At 35.9% G+C, this 21,268-nt stretch overlaps 1 protein-coding gene across 6 annotated transcripts in view; it reads left to right on the top strand.

The window, feature by feature from the left end:
- Nucleotides 1-21,268, top strand: part of FRY (FRY microtubule binding protein) — a 238,116-nt gene that overhangs the window by 205,572 nt on the left and 11,276 nt on the right. For all 6 annotated transcript variants that reach the window (XM_085216046.1, XM_085216041.1, XM_085216042.1 and 3 more), the window contains 9 exons: nt 217-291; nt 1,324-1,494; nt 7,017-7,217; nt 7,729-7,890; nt 11,013-11,176; nt 12,309-12,498; nt 17,746-17,895; nt 19,303-19,401; nt 20,039-20,122. In XM_085216046.1, coding sequence (XP_085072172.1) covers nt 217-291; nt 1,324-1,494; nt 7,017-7,217; nt 7,729-7,890; nt 11,013-11,176; nt 12,309-12,498; nt 17,746-17,895; nt 19,303-19,401; nt 20,039-20,122 — 1,296 coding nt within the window. The remainder of the gene's footprint in view (nt 1-216; nt 292-1,323; nt 1,495-7,016; nt 7,218-7,728; nt 7,891-11,012; nt 11,177-12,308; nt 12,499-17,745; nt 17,896-19,302; nt 19,402-20,038; nt 20,123-21,268) is intronic.

Raw genomic sequence — 21,268 nt, 5'->3', positions numbered from 1 at the left:
TGCTATTAGGCTTACGAGGCTAATTTAAAAATAATAAGCACTAAAATAATTAAGAGCTATTTTTATTTTTCCTTGTATGTACAGTTGCTCTGAGAGCACTGAATGACTGAACTGTTGGTTGGTTTCTTTAATTAAAATTTTTTTAATGTTTATTTCTAGCCACCAGAACAATGAGAGGCTTAGAAAATGCTAACTTGAGAAATGTCTTTTTTCTAGAAAAGGACAAAGGAAAAGCTGGTACACGTCCTTTCTCTGTGTGGTCAGGAAGTTGGACTGAGTAAAAACCCTTCAGTAAGTCGCCTTCTGTTGACCATTTCTGTATATCTTCATGCCCAGAACTTTAAACGCGAAGAACTATATTTCCCAGTGCTGTTGATCTGATTTGTATAATTTAATATCATACTGCAATCATTCTGGTTTACATTGGCTCATACTGCATTTCTCAGTGTACTGGCCATTGGGTGAATGGCCTTCTCACTTAAGGATGATTTACTTACAGAGCTATATGACTTTTTGTGGAGAGGGATGTGTTGCTAGAAGTTTGATGTATGGCAGCTAAGTGTGTAGAGTAATGACCTCTGGTATTACCAATATATAGCCTTTATAAAGTACATAATCGAATCACAGAATTAAAGCTGAGGTGGAGTCTGATTTTTCTGTTAGACAGTACTTATAACTTCACTTTTTAAAAGTTAATATTGTCTTGTGTTAAGAAACAGACAATAGATCATCTAAGGTAGGACATTCTTGAAATAATTATTAAATATTTTCTACAGAAAAAAGAAAATTTCTAAACCCTCTTTTGAATATAGTTTATATATCAGTTGTATTCTGATGAACAGATCTTCCATTTCTACAAGGCAGGGGCATTTTCACAACTAAATTGCATGTATAATTGTTTTTAGTAAAAAAGGAAAAATTATCGCTTGTTGTATTTCTAATCTTGACAGATTTTAAACATCATTCTTAACTAGTTTTTTTATTATTATTATTGTCTCATTCCATTGACAGTATTTGTGTTGCAAAGTTCTCTGAGTATTGTTCCTGCAAATGTATACAAACATTTCAGGCAACATCAATCTGCGGCCATTAGGAGGTAGCTGTAATATTCTTGGACGTGTTCCTGCAGTATGAAGTTATTTCTTTGTACAAGTTTAATCTGAAGGCACCTGTCCAACATAAATAATAAAGAGTGTTCTAAAAATACTCAGTGAAGGAATTAGGTGTGTACTGGAAATACAGCCTTCTGAATAACCAATTACAGCTTTTAGGAAGAAACAACCAGAGGGAACAGTTTGTAACGAGAAATCCTTTGAATTGTAGGTGATTTTTTCTTCCTGTGGTGATTTGGATTTGATTGAGCACCAGACGAGCTTGGTGTCCTCAGAAGACGGAGCAAGGGAGCAGGAGAATATGGATGATTCAAACAGTGAACAACAATTCAGAGTCTTTAGGGACTTCGATTTCCTAGATGTTGAGCTGGAAGATGGGGAGGTACAGTATATTTTATCTGAAACATCTTTTTTATTAAAATACTTCTATATTATTTGTACTAAAAGCTGTAGTCCTCTTGTAATATAAAGCTTCAGCTGTATAACTATAAACTTCATTTTGTGTTGAGATTATTTATAATGTTCACTTACTGTTTATTTCAGTAGCATAACAGTAACAGGCTACCACACCCTTCCTTTTTGAGTCAACTTTAGGAAACACTGCAGAACTGTTACTAGAAGATAAAGCCTCTGTTCTAATACCTTTTAAGTGAGCTCACTTTTAAGTCAGTTTATTTTAAACACAATTTTAAAGGTATAAATTGTTAACAAGTTGTATTTTGAGATTTAAAAAAGCATAAAATTGTTCCAAATCTGTTGGTTCATGAATAACCCTCCAAAATATGAATTCAGGCCTTCGGGTTGTTGGTACTCCTACAACTGCTGATGAAATCACTAATACTTAGAGAGATGTACCTCTCATTCTGCTGACACTGTCAGTGGTTTCATCATTTCATACAGAAGCAAAACAAAAGCCTGGAGGACCAGGTCAAGTCTTCACAGGTCAGATTGTCTGTACCTAAACAAGTGAAGAAGTTGAAAAAGTGCTGAAATTTGGGGTGCTGCACCCTTTACCTTTGCTTATATAAAATTTGAAGTGTATCTTTGTATTTGGGTGCCAAACATCTCTAACAGTTTTGTTGCTATTTAAATGTTCTGGAATTAATAACTCTTTTGAAGAGTGCAAATGTTCATATAACTTAACTGTTTAACCAATTGTTTTATCATAATCTGGACATGGATTTTAACTTGAGTATTCTTAGGCATCACTCTTGGCCTTGAGAAAAACATGTACAAGAAGAAATAATCAGATTTTTCCACTACTAGAATTATTTAAGATAAACTGACCCCTCAACTCTGAACTCGCATCTGAATTTAACTTATTTTCCAGTGAAAGAAAGGATGAATGAATGGAAGGAGATGTCACAGAGTCCTTATTTATGGTCAGGAATCTCCATATGAAAATGTAATTTAAGATCACAGCTGTCCATTGCTTTGCTCAACAAAAAATTAAATTAAAAAACAAGTGACATCATTAGTTGAAAGTAGGTTAACTAAGTATTATGGAAGAGCTTTATTTTCCAAACAGTAATAAAAAACAGCAATAAAAAACAGCAATGCGGGGTTCCTTTGTCAGTGTGTACCAGCTGCAATTGTTTCTGTGTCTTAAATGCTTTCAAGATATTACAAGAGATCGGGACTAATTATCATACAATAACTGTTTGTCCAATGGGTGATACGTAGGAATTTCTTCATTCTCTTCAGTTAAAAGCATATGTGTAATTATGTATAATTACACATAATAATTCCTGTCCAACAGTGCACCTTCATGGACTATGATCCTACAGAGATTTATTCTTTATATGTGGCTGACTTCAAGTCTGAAGCCTAAATATATTAATTGTCTTAAGTTGGCTGTGAATAAGATACTAAACTGTTCTAGTTTTATGCGAAGTAGAACTAAAAATGTGGTCCTTTACATAAGGCAATTTGGAAATTGCCATGGATTGTATTCCAAGGTCTAGATTCCAATCTCATTTACCAGTGTTCTGCTGAAATTGGTACTTCAGCCAAATTCAGACCTGGTAGAATCTGTATCTCTAATGACTCAAGGGAAATCAGATCTGAATTTAATTGATTAATAAACATTAATAAAAAAAGTGTTGGAAAAACTTAAACTAGCAAGAGCAAAAAAAAAAAAAAAAGTTACAATTTAAACAGGTCAGTGATGCTTTTATCACCCCCTGATCACAAAATGAACTTTTTTGAAACTTAATAAAGATGTGAAAACAGTTAGTGAATGTTTTCAAACTTAAAAGATAAGGCCGAAGAGTTGAAATATTTTTTTTTTAATGACATTAGTTAAAACTGTAGGCAAATGTTTGTCTATGATGTCTTTAATACAGTAATTTTACATAGATTCTTTCTATTTGTTTTTCTATCTGTTATATCTGCTACCCAGGAACTTCAGGTAAGAATGCTACTTGAACTCAGATGTGCTAGTATATGTTTATGCCTTCTTGCAAATTTGTATTATAAAATAATCTTGTAGTTTTGTTGTTGCCCTCCCCCTCTTGTGTGTATGGGTGGGTGGGCAGATGTGTGCCTGTCCTTCTGACAGGTGCTTCATTTTTGTCTTTTGTTAGAATTACTTTTTATTTTCTTTCACAAAATTAGTTTTAAATTACATTCTGCTTCATTTTAAGTTTTTTTTTTTTTTAACATGTTCTTGACAAATTTTAAACTTTCTTAATTCTAGAATCAGCATTTTTGTTGATAAGTATAATGTATAAGTATTATGTGCAAACAAAAGAATTCCCAACCTTTCAGTTGTAGTATGTTGGCTTCCGTTAGCATCTCATGAAAGGTGATACTTGAGACCTTTTCAGAAAGCGTAGATTATTGGCAGTGAGAATAAATCAGTTCATACAACTTAATTTAATTCAGCTGCATACTCCTACCACCTTTTCTGGAATCTGTGAAGAAAACTGAAAAGGCGCATCAGTGTTTGTTTGTTTGTGAACTGCAGTGCATTTCATATATAGAGGGGGCTGCAATGACACAGAATTTGAATGAATTATAGAAGGGATTTGACAAAAAATTAACAACGGTATTTTGCATATTTGTTTCTTGTATCTTGAATATCAGTTACGATATTCAAAAACAACCACTAGAAATATCTTTGTCTCAAAATACCTGTGCATTAGAAGATACAGTGATATGGGAGTGCTGCCATACTCTTCCACACAGTACATTTGCCTACATCCTCAGTATTTGTGTTAGTCCATTAACTCTGCGTACAGTGCCATTACATATGGTAAAACCTTAGGAAATAAGTTTTCTATGATTCTTACTGGCTTTATGAAGGAGATAGCACTACTCTCCTCTACCCTGGGCTACATCCCTTTTCAGTGTCCTTTCCGTGCCGCCCCTTCCCTTGGGTTGTGGTAATGCTTAAAGTGGCTGCCACGGCCAGTCTGCTCCTGTACTCGAGGGCAGTGATTGAGGAACGTTCAATGTAAGAGCTGCTCACTGCCAGTGAAACACATCTGTAAGTGATTCTTTTTCTGGTGGTTTTGTCAGATAGGAGATATCTTCACTCAAGCTGTAGATTAAAGTGAGCATCCTCTCAAATACACCTTCCTTCCTGCTTGTTTGCTGTGAAGTAAGCACTGCTTCAGACCACAAAACCTAGTCCATCTCAGTACACATGCTGACCTCCTGTATAAATTCAGTATGATTCTAGATGCCCCTGTAGCAAGGTTATGCTAACCCAAAAACTGTGGGTTATTTCATCTCTTATCTTTTTCTCTTCCTTTTAATTAATTCCCCACTTCTAATAGCATGCCCTTCTTTTCTCTTTTTTGTGTTGGCTTCCTTTTTAAACACATTGTAGAAGAACAACAGAACAGGAAATAGGCCCACAGACGTGGGCTGAAAAGTTCATTGATAGCTGTCCTCAACACTGAGGATCCGGTTGTAATAATGGTCATCTTTGCTTGCTCATAGATTTTGCTTTGTTACTTATTATTCACTCATGTTTCTATGCAGAATGTCCCATTGCTGCATGTATCCTCCGGCCTTTAATGGAGGAGGATGAGTTGCCAAGGAATTTGTTAAAATAAGTACTTGGGAACTGCACAGCAATTTCTATGAGTTAGAGATCTAATTTTTTACATCTTAGTTTTTGTGCCCTTCCTGCATAAAATTGCTGTGTCTCAGGATGAAAAGACAGGGTTCTTCTAATAAATGTGTCAGGCTTCATAGCAAATTATTTATGATTTGCTCTTCAGTGTAGTGCATTCTTTAGTACAACATGCTCTTATAGATTGCAGTTTTTGCATTTTTGGATTCTTTTTTTTCTCCAAAAATGTGTTTCTCTTTTTACCTACTACTTGTTCATGAAAAGCAAGCAGAGTGTCATATAACTGAGCTTTTCCTATTTCCAGTCATTTTCCAGAGCTCCTTGAATTACAGGGCAGTGGTGCAAAGTAAGATCTATTTGTGCAGTCTGTCAGTTGATTGTTAAGGAAGTGAGGTCACTGTAGAATTAATTGCACATTGCAGTTCAGGGCACCCGTTTCAGGAAATGTCTGAGCCCTGAACATGGATTACTCAAGTGTTTAAAATCAGATATCTGCTGAAGTACCTCACTGAACTCAGACCGTATTTTTTCTGTGATTGTACATAGTTTCAATCTTCATGAGCATAGGATATAGCTCTTCTGTAATCAGTGATTTGCCAATGCTTATGATTTTTAGGCAGAACTATATATTTTTTTAAATTCAGAAGGTTCATATTTAAAAGATCACTGCCAACTTGAATTTTCAGCAGTTGGTACGTTTGTTTAAGAGTGTTGGTACTTTAAAAATCCTGTTTTAAGAAACCAGCACTCAACTTTAGTAAATGTTTCCTTTCTTTGTAAATTCCCTTCCTATGTTATGTGACGTTGCAGGTTTTCACCTAGAGAAATCCAAACCTGTTGCTGGATGCTTCTTGTGTAAACCTTCTATTGTTTCCAAAGCTCATGTGGTCCATGGCAGGAGCAGCTGCAGATGCTCCCACATTGCTGGACAGGAACATGGCCAGACTTGGTCTGGTTTCTGTGAAATACCTGAAGTAATCAGAAAAATGGTAGCAAACTATTTGTCATTTTTATACAGAAAAGAAATTAAGTGACCTTTGTACCAGTTGACCATCCTAATAAGTGGTTATGCAATTTGATTAATGCACTCAGTTTATATAAATGTACGGGGGATTGAAATTAAGAGTTTATACAAAATGTTTGGTCCATTTGACAGTATCCTTTTTAAAAAAACTGATATTATCAAGAAATGTTAGTTAATGCTATACTTTTGAAGTGTAGTTTCAAGTAGTTCAAATAAGTGAAATAAGCCATGTGAGTCTAGAATCATAAAAAAGTTCAAAATGTTTGCTGCTTTACTGTTATATTTTGCGTGCTGTAGGAGTACATTCAAATCTACCTTAACTCATCACTGTGGTTATGTATGTACAGAAGGATGAAAAGTCTTTAGCATATGTTTCACAATTGAAACATTGCTATGACCTGTGCTCCTAATACTTTTAAACATCATTGGAAAAACCCCTTAAAATTGCTTCAGAACTTTTCTTTTGCCTGTCATTGCTCTATGGTATTGAGGTGTGTGTATACGTGGACTTACAAATCAAATTCTTAATTTGGCAAATGCATGAAAAATATCTAATACTGAAAAGAATGACTCTTCATTTAACTTTCATTTCCATGCTTCTGCTCTTACCTGCAGGTGAAGCACTGGAAAATTTTAAATGCTCCTGTTACATTATGGCTTAACAAAATAATGTTTATATCAAATGTGTATTATATTTTTACATAAAAACATTTATCAACCTAACTTTGAGCTAATTATTAATTTTTTTATATAATGAGTTTCAAATGAAGGAAGCTGACCCTATATCCAATTTCAGGGAGAGAGCATGGACAACTTCAACTGGGGAGTACGGAGACGGTCTCTGGACAGCCTGGACAAGTGTGACATGCAGCTGCTGGAGGAGAGCCAGCTTTCTGGGAGCACGCCCAGCCTGAACAAAATGAACCATGAGGACTCCGAGGAGTCATCAGAGGAGGAGGACCTGACCACCAGCCAGATCTTGGAGAACTCAGACCTAGTAAGTTGCTAAATTGAAATTTAACAGTAGGTAGGATTGTGTTTGTAAATAAGCTGGGCTTTTAGTTTCCTCTCATTCAGGTGCAGTCTTAATATCTGACAGTGGGGGATGACATTCACTGCTTGCTTCTTCCTTATTTACATACGTATGCAAGACTTAATGTAAAGTTCAAAACATAGGAAGGTTCACATCTGATTAGATAACCTTTTTTCCACAAATTAATATGTCTATTTTTCATTAATGGCCAGTAGTAAATCTTCCTGATGTATTTAATACTTACAGAAATAGGAGAAGACTCCAGTTTTGTAAATTGTGTCCAGTTTTCATTGTTCACTTCTAAGATGTTTGCATGCACTTTTTCCAATATAGTTTGTAATATGTCTGCATGTACAAACTGAAAGAGCCTCCGTTACTGCCATTTAATATAATGTCTACTCTGCATGTTCATAAAAGCTAAGCGATAGGTAGCTGTGTACTCAATTCTTCTGTCCTTTTGTTGTTTTTCGAACAGATTATAAATCTTTCCCCATCAGAGGATACAAACCACATTGACTCACTTTCTACGTCATGTGACACAGCCTCAGCAGACCCTCATCATTTTAATATAGGAACATCTAGCTTTGACGTGTCTTTGCCTGATATGAATAATCTCCAAGTGCCTGAAGGATCCAAGGTTGATAAATTTTTACTTCCTTTTCCAACTACAATGGATTTCATGTATAATTTTTTCAAGTTTATTTTGCATGTAATGTCATGAAGAGTTTGATCTGTGAAAGCAAGTACATTCTGACTTTCTGTATGTAATGGCTTCATATAGTACATATATATGGTTGGGCACATTCGTAACCTTTCTATTTTGTTTACAATTTCTTTATTAAAAGATTATACTTATTGTTTCTTGGGGATATTGCACTATATATTCATCAAGATGCTACTAACTCATTAGAAGATGAATTCATGAAGTGTTTACAAGTCACAGCTCTAAGGGAATGCTCTTTTGTTCTTCGTGCCAATTTAAAAGCTAGCTCATGGGGTGGGTGTATGCTTGTAGTCACTGGGATTTTTTTGTATGTGGGAACCTATTGTACGGTTATGTGCACTGGATTCAGTTCTTGCCTTTTGGCAGACACTCAGAAATTTTAAATTCATGACCATAATACTAAGCCATCTTGGAGGGAGGGAGGCAGCAGGATTTGCAAGGATAAAAGAGCCATGTTCAGTACAGTTTATTTCAGACACTTGAATCAGAGGACAAACATAATGTAAGGTTGGTAAATGATAGTGAGTGTGGGTGCACTTTCTTTCATTTTCTATTTGATAATACTTCTGTTTATGGGAGCTCAGGTGAACACTGTCTTTACAGAAATGTAATCTGGATGGGTTTTATTTGGGCTTTATAACACTTCCACCTTATCACTAAAGCTTTCTCTTCGGTGTTTGAGTTGGAATGTCTTCTGCAAGAAAGCAGTGTAAGAGAGTGTGACAGAGGAGGATAGTTGACTTGTGTAATCATCAGCTTTCATTCCTTTTCTTCCCTTTGATCTCTTTTACATGCAGCCGCACAAATAATTGATACAGTACTGCTGATGCTGCATATAAGAGAAGTTACGGAAACTAGAATTCTAGAGAATAAGACATAGGTTGGAATTGTGTTGAGTATTGAACAAATTCTTTGTGCTAGAAACTTCCCTAGGAGGAAGAAAGGACTGGAGGAGGAAAAAGCAGTTAAGAATCAGGGAGGAGAGGAACTTCTTAAGATAATGGTTGTGGAACAGATAAACTGGTTATCATTTGTCAAAACAGTTGCTGGTAGACAGATTATCATGTAACAACTATGAGCAGCAGAAGTTGGCGGAATTTCAGTTCAGGAAGCTGCGGTCAGAATGGGTATGTTTGCAGGTGTGACTAATCATGTCCATCCTGATGTTGTAGTTATTGATTTAATGCCCTAATAGCCGTGCACCAGTGTTCAGCAAAATTGAAAAGCTTTGGAAAAGGTAAAAAAGTAAAGGATGGAAAATTGCAGCAGAGTTTCTTGCAAGGTTGACAAGCAAATTCAACTCATCCTGAGACAGGTTGGGGATTCTGAAGTGTACATAACCCAAGGTAATAAGGCTTTACCAATGTTATAAGGATGTATGAATTGATAAACTTTACACGGTGCACCTTCTCAGTGTTTTTCACCTCAAAGATACTTCTGTATTTTTACTCAGAAAAACTAGTTTGGTGTTTATTTTAAGGAAGAAGTGATCCAATTTTTAGTTAGAAAATTGAAATTGCACCTAGGTAATTTTTGCTTAATTTGGTAACATAAAAACTGAACCCCTTCATGCTTTTTTTTTTGTCTGAGTTTTTATTTTCAGAATGCTGATGGTATGTCGGCAGTGCAAAGGAAAATGCTTGTTACTTCTTTAGAGCTATACACAAAGGTTTTCTTGCTGCATCATAATCAAATACAAAAATATTGCTTCTGCTTTTAAATACATGCAGTAAATGAGAGCAACAGGCAGAATAAGCAAGCATTCTGAAATGGTTATTTCCAAATTCCAGGAGTTATCATTAATGAGAAGAAGTTAATTAAGCTTATTTTCTACTAAAGATAGTGACTACAATAATTTAAGATATTATTTGTAAGAGATGAAAAGTCAGTGCTAAATAATGCTATGAGCATACACAGATTCAGATTACACATATTTTTCAAGTTACTGAAACACATCTATTTCTAGAAGTGTATTCCAATCCTACGTGTGAATTCCATTCCTACGTGAATCTTTGGAGTCCACTTTTTTTCTTTTTGCAAAATGAATTGGTCTCCAGTGGGTGTGAAATGCTTGCTTCCTCTTTCTTCCTCCCTTATTCTATCCCATCCAAACATGTTTGAAAGTGGTTAATGCTAACTCCTTCTTGATAAAGCATAAACAGTTTGTGCTGCAGTTCATTTTATCTGTCTTGGACTCAGGAATATTACTATCTTTTTTGCTCCCAACACACATGTACATGCATATGTGCATCTGTGCAGGAGATCTGCCTTTATGAGTCATGTCAAATAGAAAAGATAAAGAGTTTATGACCTCCTTGCTGGAATCATCTGAACCACCACTGCTTTGCAGAGATGTTGTGGATGATATAGGCAAAAGGCAAAAGATTGAAACTCAAACAAAATTTGTTCAGAGTAAAAATATAAGAGAAATTGAAAAGCTTTCAAAAAGAAATCAAGAGAGGTGATTAGATGTGTCCATTAGCTTTAGGTACTAACGGACAGAAAAAAAAGAAGTGATAGAAGCATAATCCTCTTATTGGCCTGTAAATGCTTTGGCTTCCTCTTCTATGGCAGTTACTGAATAAACACGACATGCTAAGAATAATTCTAAATTCTAAACACGCATGTAGTGTTCCAGACAGTGATTGTTTTAAGTCTATCTTGAGAGTCTTTAATACTCTCTCGGACACCATAAAGTAAGAATTAACAAGGACAGCCTGACAGTAACAGGAACCCTATTGTTTTCCTGAAAAAAATGCATCCTTGCTATGTTGCCAAATGTATTGAAATCTGAAATTTCTTGCAATTCAGTTGAGGAAATACCTTTAAAAATAAATTATTCCAAGACAGCAAGTTAAGCAGATACAGCCTTATTACAGAAGTGTAACTCGATTCACTTATTTTATTTTATGCAGCTTTACATCTGTGTGATTTAACATGCTGTTGTTTTATTTTTCATTAAGTACTTTCTAGGTTTTAATGTTATTAACTTCTTAATTTGCAGTTTTCTAAGACATCATTGTTCACATCCCTAGGTTGAAGCCATACATGCAGAGCAAGACACAGTAGTCCATGAGGATGAGCTTTCAGCATCTACAAATGAACTCCCAGGAGCATTTGAATGCAGTGATAGCCTCAGTTTGGATATGACAGAGACTGAAGAGAAAGTTGACAGGCTGGAACAATTTGCTCTTGCCAGGTACTTGTAAATGCTGCTATTTCTAAGAGGATTTTCTAAAAATCCTCTTACACTGTACAACAAAGTGGTACCAAGATGTTAATTAACTTAATCATTTGGGTACTGGAAAGGTAAGCATAAAATTATCAATATAATTATCACACAACTACAGAAAGAACAAGGTTTTTCTTGTAGGAGAAACAAGATACAAATTGTGCATACACCTATGCAGTTAGTCATTTTATACATGATATATTTCATTTAAAGAGAAAAATACTTTTTAAAGTTTTGCAGTAACAGAAATACTGCTTAGTTAACTGTTCAACAGATCATCCGTGCATTCATTGCTTATGGATCATAAGGAGTTTACGATATTGTCAGAAATCCTCCAGATGATATTGGATGGACCCTAGCAAATGCTGCACAAAGACATCAAGATTTTTCCATGCTGTGTGCAGGTCCTTCAGACTTTGAATGCTGAGCTAGACGGCAGTCAGTATCTATTTATGAAGAGTAAAGCAGTAGGAAGGCATAAAAAGGCCTTCTGTCTCTGCAGTGGTTTTTTCAGAATCAACTCCTGTTCTTGGGAGCTGCAGGAGTGTTTCTCCCTCACAAAGGCTAATACACAGGAGCACGTAGCTTAGTACCCTTTTAAAAAAGAGTCAACCTGTTTAATTCTCCATGAAGTACAAGAATGTTGTTCCATGTTAAGAATGCATTTTGTTTGTGGAGTTAAACCAAACATGTCAGAGTGTATACTGTTGTATACACAAAGATATTCTTTTCCAAGCTTTTGCTGTACATTAACGTAAGCAAGTTTTCTCAGAATAAGTGTTTTCCTCCTAAGTTCTATCTTCCTGTGAAATATCAGCCTTTCTTTTCCAAACCATTCTATGATAAAAAAATGTAGGTACTTCAAGGTGAAGTAATATAGATTTGAATGCTCTGAAGATAGGGAATCTGATTTGGAGATTTTACTTCATTGTGGCTGAAGTCTTGCCAGTATTCAAAAGTAATTTGGAAGATCATGAGTGTTTTTAGAAAGATGCTGTAACTGCTCGTGGGATTTAACCTCTCTCTCTTACAGTGTATTTTATCTGCCACCTCCTTGCGCTTCTGCTTTCATCACGGTTTATTTTCTTTTCTCCTTTAGTTTTGGAGATGTTGATCGAAATGCCTCCCCTCCTCCCTCACCATTTTTTTCTGCCATCCTTGCTGCATTTCAGCCAGCAGCATGTGATGATGCAGAAGAAGCCTGGCGTAGTCACATCAACCAGCTCATGTGTGATTCTGATGGTTCCTGTGCAGTTTATACATTTCATGTGTTCTCTTCCCTGTTTAAGGTGAGAAAACAAGAGACAAATTAAAAATGTGTAGATTGTGCATGGCTACTGGGACAGCTTTTGGCAGTAGTAGTAACGAACTAACAGGGATAGTTTTTCAGGTTTTTCAAGTGCGATTATTATACCAGATTTTCATGTAGAACTGTCTTCTATAGTCATAAAAATAATACAAAAATAAAAATCTCATACTTGAAGGCTTGAAAATAACACTAAAAAAAATGTGGATCTACTCTAAAGGGTATTTTCTTCCATGCTTTACAAATTGCTAGAAATAGCCTTTTACCTCAAAGGACTGTTAAACTGTTGTAATTTGACAATGCCCACTGTAAATGTCAGCGATATTAAATATTCTGTAGCTAATCATTTGCATAGAAATATCTAGCTGCCATTGTGTAACATGAACTCCAGAAAATGAGTCTAAAAACTATAAATAGATCTCCATTCTAAAACTGTGTATGTACAAAGACAAGCATCATGCAGACAGATTAGAAAAAAGGGGTAAAATATATGATCTGTTCTAAGGAACCACTATCTAGTTTGTATGTAATTAGTTCTTAAGCTTTTTTTTATGGTTTCTCCTGCTTTATAAGAGGCAGCAGTATACACAGCAGCCAGGTAATTTCATGCAGAATTAAATTACATGTGGTCTCAGAGTATGCTATTGTTTTTAGCAACTGTTTTAGCAATGGGTACTCTGCTAATAAATACACCATCTTGAGATCTTTTAATGTATTGAAACTGTCCTTACAAAAAAGAAACATCAAAACTTAGGACTCTCTTCTCCATCCTATTTCCTCTGGAGTTAGTTTTATGTCTTTTAGCTGTGCACTGTGCTCTCCTTTAAAAATTACACCACTGTAAATAGAGGTACCTAAAAAGATAAGCATTCATTTAAGCAGTAATAAATGACTGTTTGAAAAAAATCTCAATGCTTACTTAAGTGCATGATGGGTCAGCTTTGAAAATTAGAACTGTGGTTCTTCATAATGTTTATTTCAGCTTTTTCCTTTACGTCAGTCTTAGGGGTTAGTAGCCCTGTTCAAGTGTTTTGAGAGCTGTCCTTTTTCTCTTCCTTGAAGGGGTGAAAAGGAACTGTTGTGCACTGCTGAAAATTAAAACAATATATAATAGCATGTAATGCAAAACCTGAAATTACTTCTGAAGTGCCTGTTTAACTCCAAAACCTGGCACACAGTGCATTACCTGTTCTGTTTCTCCTATTTTCAAAAGATAACCTACTAATTTTTTTCAGCTGATACTGGATAAGAAAGATTTTTCAGTAACAGTAGAATATGGATAATAGTAAATAAAAAAACTTAAGGTGTTGAGAGTATCAAGATACCAGGATTTTCTAAATGGGGTAACAGATACATTTTTACTTTTCAAAAATAGCTGTTATTTTCCCAGATTTTTTTTCATAAGATCCCAACTTGTCTGGAATTACATTGTGTTGGCACCATTAAACTTTGCTACTCATCCATGATCTTAAAAGATTTTTGACCCTCAACACCAGGAAGTTTCGGAAATAGGCCCAATATGTGCAAGGCTTGGAATGCAGAGTACTGCCAAAATATTTAACCGTGAAACAAAATCCTTATTTGGAGCGTTTGTCAACTAAATACTTGGTGAAGCAAAGGAAGTGTGTTTTCCACGGTACCTACGTTTTGGTCTTTATCAAGTCAGTGGTAACTTGGATGTTTGCCCACAACACACTAAGCTTGTTTAAAATTCCTGAAACTACTGAAGTACTTTTTCTGTAAACTGGTCGTATTCTCAGAGATCTCTGGATAATCCTTTCAGGTCTCAGCTCTAAACTGCCTCTTTGATTTCTGTCAAATCCAATGTCTTTCAGAAAACCATGCAGTTCCAAAACAAGCAGATTTATGAGCCAGCCAGCAAGTAGTTTGCCCAGTTGAGCCTTTTTGTTAATAAAAATCTTCTTCCCAGAAGAAAAAATATCAGATTAAGAGGAAAAATTTCTGAAGATGTTTTCTTACTACTCACATTCAAATGAAACACAGCGACAAAATGCAAGCATATGCCTATTATGACAATATGATGATGTTGTCATTATTACTCCTGATAGTCTTATTTATTAAAATGTATGTACCTCATTCAGGCCTTGCTCAAAAGATTTCAGTCACTGTAATCTGTACCCAAAGGGACATAGCTGAGATAACTTGTTATAGAACTGATAGTCTATTTAATTGCAAAATAAATATAATTACTGAAGTAATATATATTTGTTTAGTTTCTAAATGCTTTCATTAGCAGTTTTAATACTTCACAACTTTTCTGTTTAAGTCTGTTACATTCTTAGCTATAGATCGATGCTTTCAAGATTATATGAAAAGAAATGCAGTAAAGGAATATCTTGTCTGGCTACTTAACACTATCAGCTGTTGATGAAGCTGAAATGTTTTGAGAAAGTTACGTTTGTGAAATAAAGTGAGATTGTTTAAAGTCATTCATAGAATGCTGGAAGAAAACTGAGGAGTTTGTAGTCTTTATCTTGCTAGGGGTTACAACTTTCACCTTGGTCAAATGTTTTTTTAAGCTTCTTTGTATGAACTATTCTCAACTTGTATGCTAAGATGAAGCCTCACAACATCTTTAGGCAGTGTTGTTCATTCTTCTTCCTATTCCTTGAAAACTCCTCTTCCTCTGTTTTACGTCTATGATTTCTTGCTCTACCTGCTGTGATACGTTATTTTCTTTGTAGTTCCTGCTTATAGGTGAGGACCATTTCATGACTTCACCTATACCAATCTTGTCTTATTTAACTTCAGTTCTTAACTTCAACCATCACCATAAGTCATATTTTCTAAACTTCTAGATGTTGCTATGGGCTTTCTTCAGTAAGTCTGTGTATTCCTTGAAAAGCAAGAGCAGGTTCGTTACTTTGGCCTAAGTTCTTACCAGCAATAACAAGAATTGGATTAGATGTTCTGTAGAAGCTATTCCTGTGTAAAATCTTGTATCTCTCTGATAATTGCTTTACTGTAGGATACAGTTAATTCATTTTTTGCTTGTAAGCCAATCTAATAGGCAGATCTTCTTCTACAGAGCTTTGCCCTCCTGCCTACTCTTCATCGTGAATGTGCACTGTGATTGTTTCTGACTACAGCCTTGTCCTTTGTTTCCCTGCACTATTTTACCAGTCTGCCAAGATCAATGTGAATTATAATCCTAGCTCCCAAATTGCTTGCAGACCCCACAGTTCAACCATCTCTGCATTTAATAAGCATGTTGCTTGTTCCATTATTCAGTGTTTTTATTAATGATTTGGGTAGTGCCTGAGACAGATCCCAGTGGAATCCTACTCGATTTATCTTTTGAATTGGACAGTGAACTGTATATAATTAACTTCTGAGTATGGTTTTACATACCTGGTTACCTATAGACCCATTTTTTCTACCTAAGACAGTAAATACATTAATATAGAACATATCAATTGTTTCTCCTAATAGAATGTTTAATCTCTTTGTGGAAGCTAACTTGTTTGATATGATTTGTTCTGAACAAATCTGTACAGCCTGTTATTCATTTCTTATGTGTTCCTGCATTTCCCTGAACTTAGTGATTAATTCCTTTGCTCTTGTTTTTTTGAGATAAACACTTCCCTGATGTTTTTTTTAATAACATTCCTTATTCTGTGAGTTCTGAAAGATAGATATGGCTTCTGGATTCCTTTATCCAGTATTATTATTATCATAGCATGAATTTCCCTAATCTGCAATGATATAAAAATATCTGTTCTCATATTAATTTTTTTTCTGATGTATCACTGATGCTCTGTCCTATCTATATGCAAATGTTCTTTCTTCTCAGAGGATACCTAAGTAGTAAATGCACAGCTGTCACCAAACACTGATTGAGATGATCTGATAGTTGCTCATAGAAATAATTATTTACCTGTTTTTGTGGTAATTAATAAATGCCCCTTTTGTCAACCACAGACTCAAGTGCAGCAGAGAATCCGAGCTCTGTGCTAAGTGATCTGTGTAGAGCTTTGTTGATGTGTTGAAGATGGTAGAAAAATACAGTGAGACAAACAGCAGATCTTGAGTGTGAACAAGACTGGTTCAGATGCTTTAGAGAGAAGTTCTTAAGTTGCACTGTAGAGAAAGTTTTTCTTTAACTATTTTAGAAATAATTTATGGTGCATACCCTACTTGTAATGTGATGGTTATTATAAATTTTTTAAAGAGTCACCCAATCCACTGGTGTCTGTTATCCATAAATACTGAACTGAGCTCGCTTGATTTTAGGTCCCCAGAGTAGAAGGACTAAAGGCCATTTGTATGTCTATCACACAAAGAGGTGTTTGGGAAGCACTTTTCTCCACTGAGGAATGCTTACAGTAATTCAGGTCCTAGCTTACATTCCTCAGAGAAGTACCTACAGTTATATTGGGTAAAATATAAAAATGTTGTATATTTTTATTTTAAAAAACATTTTCACCTTATTCTCACTAGCTGAGCAGTTGGCCTTAGTGAAATATACATTAGCAATGAAACCTGTTCTGTATTTATCAATACAATTGTTTCATGTCCTGTGAAACTAAATATTTTTGTTACTCACTTAATATATTAGCTGCTGAAAAGGAAGTGTCAGCATTAGAATGCTTCTGATGGTTCTGGAGGACTGGGCTGTTTAAGGACTCAAAATGACAAAAACTGAAAAGAAATCTTTTGAGAAGAATAATTCCCGGATGCAATGCAGTATTTCTGGAGTCCTCCCAAACAACAGCAAACTTTTAGTAAGAAACCTTTTCCCCCAGGGGAAAGCAAAAGTTCTTTTCTGCTTTTCCGTGCCGTTGTTTGGCGTTAGGATGTCCATTATATTGTCTGATTAACCCCTTGACATGGAATACTAACAAAACAATGCCCGGAATGGACAGAAAAAGTAATGTGCTGATCAACTCTGTTAACCCTGTACTGACAAGAAAACGAACTAAATGTGGGTAAAAGACTTTATATAGATTGAATCATGTTTACAAGAAAATATTTCAGCAGTAGATGATTACTGACTCCACAGCTAGTTTCACAGCTGCACAGCTGTGCACTCTCTCCAGCATAATAATTACTGTTTTGTATCCATGAGCAAACAATTGAGTTCTGCGCAGGAAGGTGACCTCTGTTACACATTGTTGTGTGACACACACACTTCAAAAAAAAAGGCATGCAATTTTCTTTATAGAAGAACTTGAGTAAAGAATATGATAAAGTATATTTTGCTTTACAGAATATTCAGAAAAGATTCTGCTTCCTAACCTGCGATGCAGCTAGCTACTTGGGAGACAACCTGCGAGGAATAGGCTCCAAGTTTGTGAGGTCTTCTCAGATGTTAACATCGTGCTCAGAATGTCCTACTCTTTTTGTAGATGCAGAAACAGTGAGTATATTCTTTTCAAATACCATATGCTGCATGGCAGTGTTATTTCCCTGTCTGTTTCATGTAAAGGCAATTCCTGTACGGATATGTCAAGAGAGTACTCACCTCCCATCTGTTATTTTTCTTTTTTCTCTTGTTCTTAAGCAAATTTCCATTAACTTCTCGTACTCTTTTACTAGGTAAGTACTGGCAGATGGGTGATACAACATGTTGAGCCTCTGTGCCAGAAAGCAGTATAAAAGAGGTGTCCGCTGGGTTTGTTTGGCCACACAAATGGCAAAGGAAGAGCTGTTTTTTACATAGTTCACCATGGCTTCATATGAGATATTAAAAAGATCGTAAGAAATATACATTGGTCACTCCGAAAGTTATTCCTCCGGTTTATTTCCATGGAAACCACAATAGATACCAAGAGTACAGTAATGCTATTTGATAGAGCAAGTTCTCAGCTTCCAAATACTATTTTACAACATAGTCACCACCATTAGCTATGCATTTTCACCAGTGATGAACAAGAGTCTGCATGCCACACTCATAAAAATCTGCACCACTGGAGGTGACCACTGTTTATACTTGCTGTGATGGCATTATTGCTTGGAAAATGTAACCCACACAGTCCAACTTTATCCATGCTAACATCCACTGTTTGGTCTCCATAAGCATTCAGCAAGTCTCAGTGAATGTCAATGGGTGCCCATTTTCTCCTCATGGAGGAATTCAGCCTTTGCTTCAGATGCACTTCCATGTCAGATGCCATTCTGTCAGACTGTCCCTGTACTATCATCTCTCACACAGCATCAGAATGTGATAGAATATTGGTGAGAAGGTTCAACTGCAACTGCCATACCACCAACATCTGCTTCTGATATCATGGGCCAACATCATAAAACAGGAGGCACTACATTCAGAGCAGCCCTTGTATATTAGTAATTGAGGTGACCCTTCTCATTGTTTTCATTCTGGCCCGAGTTTGTCCAAAAGCTTCAGGAAAATGTGACCTCACACGGGAGCATTACTTCTGAAATGTAATCTTAGGCCTGATTTTGGCCAGCTTCTGTGACCACAAAGCACTGTGCTTTACATTGTTAGAGAGCCGTAGAGATTAACCAGCTGAGCTTTGTGCAGTGTTTTTGGTCTAGGGAAAAAGTCCTTTCTGAAGCTGTTAAACACAAAGCACAACTTCACGTCCAAATTATCGTAGGTGCACCTGTTGCCAGTAGGCTCTCAATATACTATTCTATTTGTCTGTTTTTTTCCTAAACATAAAATCAAGTAATTTTCATTATTGGTGTATATAAACCTAGGTATTATTTTGCAAGATATTTTCTCTGCTGTATTTCCTATTCTGATAGTATTTTTATGCTTTTATAGTGATGTTTGCTCGCCTTTTTCATTTCATTTCTCCAGCTTCTTTCTTGTGGCCTTCTTGAAAAACTGAAGTTCAGTGTCCTAGAACTGCAGGAATACCTGGACACGTACAACAACAGAAAAGAAGCAACTCTCTCGGTATGCTGGATTGTGCTTTGTGCTATTGTTCTTGTTTTTCTATGTGTATATTGACACTATGTCAGGAGACTGCAGGTAGTGTCTAATTGTTGTGGATGCCCCGTCCCTGGAGGCGTTCAAGGCCAGATTGGATGGGGCCCTGGGCAGCCTGGTCTAGTATTAAATGGGGAGGTTGGTGGCCCTGCATATGGCAGGGGGGTTGGAGATTCATGATCCTTGAGATCCCTTCCAACCCAGGCCATTCTGTGATTCTGTGTTTTACATTCAATAAAAAAGTGTATTTCAGATACTGGATTCATTTCATGTTTCTTCCTGAATATATGAACCAGAACTTAAAATGTATTAAGTCCTTTAATTTTAGAAACATCAGCATGTTTAATATTCCTAATCTTTCCTTTCTCCCAGCTAGTAAATAATTCTTTCTTTTTCTTGTTTTACGCAATTCAAATATTAATACTACTAATAGAATGTAAAATTGCAGTTGTTAAAATTGTACTCAAAGCAAATAGTCTGTGTGAATAAAAATCAAAATTGCAAAATTTTGTTTATGTGCTATGTAACTAAAATACTGTTACCTTTATGCAAATCAAGTTAAGGGCTTTATTCATATGTTCTTTTAATTTGTTTCTGAAAACAGTGGCTTGCAAACTGCAAAGCAACATTTGCTGGGGGCTCACGAGATGGAGTTATTACCTGCCAACCGGGGGACTCAGAAGAGAAGGTAATGAGTGAGAAGGATTATTTCACTCCTCTGAAGTGACATGTGATATATCTTGTTCTTGGATCCACAAGGTCATGGTGCTTCCCCCTTCTCTCACTGATGGGGTTTGGCATAGTCCAGTTTTCACACTCAAGACTCAGAGGAATTGTTGTTGCCTTGGCCAAAGGAAATGACAAGTTTTCAGAGGCAATACTTATGCCTTCCTATTCTAGACAAGGAAGCAGAGTTAACCCTGCTTGGGTTGTGTGTGCAATCCATTTCAGAGAAGTCATTTTCCCACAGCACACTCTGTGTCTCTGAAAATCAGTCCTGATGTACGGTGCTTCCATATTACTCCCATTTTGTCTACACCTGTTACACTCAGCCTGCAAAACAGAAAGACTTGCCTGGTTGAAATCCACTTACATTAGCAGTTATGAAATAATGACTGTAAAATGACCGGTTAAATTATTTATGCTTTAGGAAAGTATTTATAGCAAAGGCAAAATAGCTCTTCTGTCACTTCTAGACACAAGTTTTACACACAAGTGTGTGTGTGTATATATCCATATATATATTTAGCATATTAATTCCAGTTAAGAAATCAGTCATTTCAGAAATCAGCATGATCCAGTGGCATGCCTGTGATCTGACATACTACCTATAAGAAACAGATGATGTCTTTGTGGTGTAGAATGAGTTGGGAACTGTTATTTTGTGGGTTTTATTTCTTTTTTGGAGGAAAAGGAATGAGGACATTGAAAAGGGAGACGGGTGAAGAGAATTAGCCAAAGTCAAGAAACAGCAAGAGCATGTAGAAAAAAATGACATCTCCTGTTTACATGTATTATAGCTTATAACAGGTTTTAATGACATTTTCAGAACTCTTTTTTTTTTTTTTTTTAAAGACATTGTCATGTTGGTTTTGATTCTTTGTCTTCTCCAATTCATTTTCTTGTCTTCTGTTTTTATTTTAACCTCTCATTCCATCTCTATGTATTTTATCTTCCAGTTTGACCTGTTGCATTGGTTCCTTGGTTTGGTTTGGTTTTGTGCCATTGCTCAATAATCCCAAATCCTTGCCATCCCTGCATTTTAGCTTCCTTGATTTTATTAGCAAATATAATTTGCTAATAAATCCTCTGGCTATTGTCAAAGGTGGTGGGA

The sequence above is a fragment of the Meleagris gallopavo genome, chromosome 1, assembly GCF_905368555.1.
Source record: "Meleagris gallopavo chromosome 1, MGAL_WU_HG_1.1, whole genome shotgun sequence".
Classification (NCBI taxonomy): Eukaryota; Metazoa; Chordata; class Aves; order Galliformes; family Phasianidae; genus Meleagris; species Meleagris gallopavo.
Note: the sequence above shows the minus strand (reverse complement) of the source record. Positions and strands in the feature narration are given on the sequence as shown.